This window comes from Limulus polyphemus, unplaced genomic scaffold (assembly GCF_000517525.1).
Source record: "Limulus polyphemus unplaced genomic scaffold, Limulus_polyphemus-2.1.2 Scaffold1598, whole genome shotgun sequence".
Classification (NCBI taxonomy): domain Eukaryota; kingdom Metazoa; phylum Arthropoda; class Merostomata; order Xiphosura; family Limulidae; genus Limulus; species Limulus polyphemus.
In genome coordinates, this window is record NW_013667208.1 from 56,370 (window position 1) to 61,245 (window position 4,876).

General features: G+C 28.9%; 1 protein-coding gene across 2 annotated transcripts in view; it reads right to left on the reverse strand.

Annotated features, from left to right (window-relative positions):
• Nucleotides 1-4,876, reverse strand: part of LOC106464246 (vigilin-like) — a 77,386-nt gene that overhangs the window by 50,080 nt on the left and 22,430 nt on the right. For both annotated transcript variants that reach the window (XM_013924374.2, XM_022391961.1), the window contains exons 8-9: nt 4,243-4,350; nt 1,041-1,224 (exon numbers count right to left, since the gene is read on the reverse strand). In XM_013924374.2, coding sequence (XP_013779828.1) covers nt 1,041-1,224; nt 4,243-4,350 — 292 coding nt within the window. The remainder of the gene's footprint in view (nt 1-1,040; nt 1,225-4,242; nt 4,351-4,876) is intronic.

The following is a 4,876-nucleotide window of genomic DNA, read 5'->3' on the forward strand; positions in this document are numbered from 1 at the left end:
GCAAAAGGAAGTACTAAATATTAGTTAAATTATAAATATATCAATTCATGTGAATATGGCTGAAAATTTTCATTTTTTCTAAAAAGGTGGTGTCTATTTACTTGTGACCACTCGGTGTATATACATCATACACACACACACACACAGCTGAAAAGAAAAAGAAAAAAATAAATAAATAAATAAATCAATCAGGAATTACTATATTGATACCATAGAATTCCACTACGATTTATCAAGCTTATTAACTAAGATGTATTTGGGTCTAATAAAAATATGAAATTTTGAGCAGACTAAAGATAACCTACCTTCTTGAAATCTTAGTTTGAAAGAAAAAAATGGCATCCTAACACATGAAAATGGCTGAGAAAGCCACCAGTGGGACATTCGGAACTTTTGAATAGTTATTCACATCATATATTGAAGTAAGTATATAATGGACCGTTTCCAAAAATGGAAAGAGGTGAGCAGGACTCCATCGTGTTTGATTTATTACATCAGTGATATATCACCAAAGAGAAAACTATAGACTTAGTATTTTACATCACAAACATCTAATTTGAACCAGTGCTGCATTCAACATACCACGTGACACACAAAAAAATCAACGTTTAACTGCATTTTTTTTAATACTTACTTTTAAATTAAGAAATTAAATACTGTATAATACTAAAATTTGAATTATAATCTACAGTTTGATACCAAAGTTATTGACATAAATTCCTGAAATAGTAGTTCAATAAAATTTTAAATACAAGTTGACAAATGCAATGACACATCTGAAGAGGATTAAATGACAACAACTTGTATCAAATTTTCTTTATAAATGTAAAGTCATTTCTAACATCTAAATCAGCATTTAAATAGTACTACATTAAAAATAAAATGCTATTTGCTATTTTCTGCTAATCAAGTATTTTATCTAACCAACAGTTTATTATTATTTTAATTGTTCTTGGACAAAGCAAAACAATTATTTCAAAAATGCTCTGTATAACTTATAAACCTAATTAAAAATTTCCATCACAGAGTATTTTCCTTACCATTGGCTCCACTTTTTCCTATGATATGTCTGTGATACTTAGGATCAACCTGAATCTCCTCATATGTAAATGTTAACTTTAGGTTCTCAATCATTTTCTCCAAAGCAATACGAACTTTATCAAGTTCATCTTGTGGTCCTTCCAACTTGATTTTACCTGCATCATTATTAAACTCCACATGAACCTAGAGTGATGATTATAAAATAGTTTTGATATATCATAAATGTAAGCATGCAGTCATGATCATTTCATAAAATATCCTAGTTTACAGTATTTATATGTTTAGCAAGTACTTAAGATTCTAAAAAAAAACAATGCATATTTTACAATCAAGAAAACCAATATATATGGTTACCAGTAAAACTGAACATTACTGTATTTAACTTTTCTAGATAAAAAGTATGTAACTGTCTTAAACATTCATATTCAAATTGTATTAACCCTATCGGCTTGGGTGCACTTTACTGTGCATGACACAAAGTTTTAGTGTCTAACATTTAAAATTTTTATTAAACTACTTTTGTGTAGGTTATACCAATTAAAATAGCATGCAATCTTAGCTAAGAATCCATATTTTAATAGGATACAAGTTTTAAATTCTTAATTCTACAAGGAAATATATAGAAAAAAAATCCTGAAATTCCACTAGTGCAACACACACATGACACATTTTGTATTAGCATGTCATCATCCCTATTTTATCCATCACCCCTTCAAAATGTATGAAATTAAATGTAAAATACACTCTATAAAACATTTATTGCTGAAATAGACCATAATTTTTATAAACTTCAATTTTGTTTGGTTACAGAACTATTCAATAGAAAATCAGACCCCTCCTGCCAGACCCACTTGTCACATCCTCTCTTTCACAATTCGTTGATAATTCTCTTATATGTTTAATTATATATTACTTATAACTAATAGAAAGTCAAGACAGTAATCTATCAAATGACGTATTGTATAATGTTGTATCCTGAACAGAATATCGTTAATTTATCTCACAGTACAAGATTCAAAAGGGATCTTTTCCAGTTATTTAAGACTAGATTCATTAAAATAAGTAATAATAATATAATTAAAATGGTTTACGAGGCACACATGCAAGCAGCTCGTGGGCAATGTAATTCAATAGTGTAACGTGAGCTGCACGCTACCCAAGTGATTTACAACTTTTATGGTGGAAATAGCAGTTAGTTATGGTTAGAAGGGCAATAAAACATTAAAATTTAATTATAAATAGATGTATAATGTTACGAACTTAGGGCTACTTAGGATAAACAAATGTAGTTTCAGGTTACAATTTGAAGTCATTCTAGAAAGAAAAGAAGGTTAATTTAGGCTCATTGATTTTTTTTGGTGGTTATGAGGTTGGTCGAATTGACCGATACCGTTTTGAGATACGGTAGAGAAAATAACAAAAACCAAGAATTTAGTGAAAAAAAATGTTTGAAATGCATTTAGGAGATTTTTGAGATTACACAAAGGAAATTTGAGATTTTTTAGATGACAAAAAGTATTTTTAATTTTGATATGAAAATCACTTTGCACTCAGACTAGTTAAAAAAAAGAATAGATATTTTCACGGGGGAAATTTAAGTAAAAATACTTCATTAAAAAATCTGATTTTTCGTGTGCAAAAGGCTTCTAATGTTTACTACAAGTCTAAAAAATTTTGTAAAGATACACTTAAATTATCAGTAAGTAAACTATAACGAGGTTGGTTCAAAGGACCGAACCAGTGTTGAAAGAGTTAATATGGTCTTGAGAAACTAGTTTTATTTACTGCAATAACTGTAAAAAAAAAAATCTTCATTTTATTGTAACAGACTCCATTTAATTACTACAAAAATAATCAACAGACAGCAAAATATCAAGTTAAATAGTAGTTTTACATTCAACAATTTAGCTTCTTGTTCAACTTTGGTCTTTGATTGTTAATCTGCAACATTCCAAATGTGTAAACTCCTTTCATAGTGTTCTCTAATGAGAATTTGTGGATAACATCTATGATAGAGCTTACACAGCTTATTTATATTTATTGTGTATATGACAAAACTTAACTACAGATCATTAAAATTTTTATTATCTTAAGATTTTTAACCCTAACCAAGAAATTGTATATGATGCTATCTTTCATATTATCTGGAAGTAAGAGGATCACAGTGCTATCATTTGCAACTCATTTCTTTGCCATTACAAAAACCATTGGGTATAGAACTGTTTGTCAAGTTTCAAGCCTGTATACTGTTTACTGAATATATGTTGATACATTTGTCATCTTTAGCGATTCTTAAAATACAAGTTAGTTTTTACAATATCTTAATAGTCAGCAAAATAATGTTTAACTGTGGAACATCAGGAAGAACAACTTACATTCTTGGTACACTAGTACATAATAACAACAGGCTTGAATGTTACTTGTATCATAAGAAAACATTTACAGGTTTATATTTTAACAGTTGAATTACAGATTTGTCTGAAATAAGTTTTGTTAAAATAAAAATTAACTGGACTTACACGTACAACATAGATATTTTTATAAAGAAAAACAAGTCAAGTAAAAATGCTCTTCCTAATAATACGAGACATAACATCACACAATTACTTGAACATGATTAAAAATCTTAAGTTAAACTTAATGCTCCAGAGAAATTGTAGTTTAACACATTACTCTCTACAGTTAAAAATGTTAGAGATAAAAATTGTGTAAGCTCTTTTAAAGAACTAATCTACAAATTGATTTAACAGTAGTTTTCAAGCCCAAGAATAGAATTCAATATTTATTTCAGATATAAAGACAGAATTTCATACCTAAAAACATGTGAAGTGATAAGAATAAATGTCCTAGATGTAATTCTTGGTAAATAAGTTCACCCACAAGCTTGTTGGAAACTCATAAAACAACAAGCAACGTTAATGGGGAACTAAAAAATCAAGTATGAGAGATCACATGTTTGGAGAAGGTAATGAAGCCATATATCAAAGTACTTTTAAAATTCTGGCTAGAGGGTATGATAAGATGCATGTAAAAGAAGCATTATTAATTACCAAATTAACATTAGAGATGAATGAGTTCAGCAGGCAAGTTTTTTGGTAAGAATATAATATGAGCAATGTTCAATTTTAATAAGTAAAGATTTTTTAAATTGTTACTTATCAGTTAATAAAGTTTCCAATAAAAGACACTGGTTTTTCTCACCTTGGTCATGTCTTGTGTTATATTTTTGATGTTGACTCCCTTCCTCCCTATGATGTACTTATGAAGCCAACTAGGTGCATCCACTTCAGCCATCACTACACTATTAGCCTATTGAATATATAGAAAAACATCTGTAATCTATATACAACTAAAACTCCGAGATTGTTTGTTTGCTTGTCTGTAATTAACCACAGCAAAAACGGCACACAAAGGGCCATATTTGTAATGAAATGAAAACAAACAGAATATAACAAGTTTTGTTAAAATCGGGCCACAGGTTACAAAGTTAGCCCCATTTTTCGGGTCACTTTTAAAGAAAATTTATAGATGAATGTAGGTACACTAGATGGCGCCACATATCGGTTTATCTATATCTATTCGTTTTCCACCTGATGAATCACTTTAAAATATCTTTTATATAACAATATATGCACAACAGAAATTAAATGATGAGATGAAAATGGGTTATAATGGCAGGTAGAAAGAACAATAAAATGGACCTACAATATTATTGACTATTTGCAAATAGTAACTATGGAGATGAGGTAATAAAATAAAAATACAAGTCGAGAACAACAACAAAATTTTATAAATGAAAACTTCTTGCCAAGCATTGGCTATTATACTATTTCCC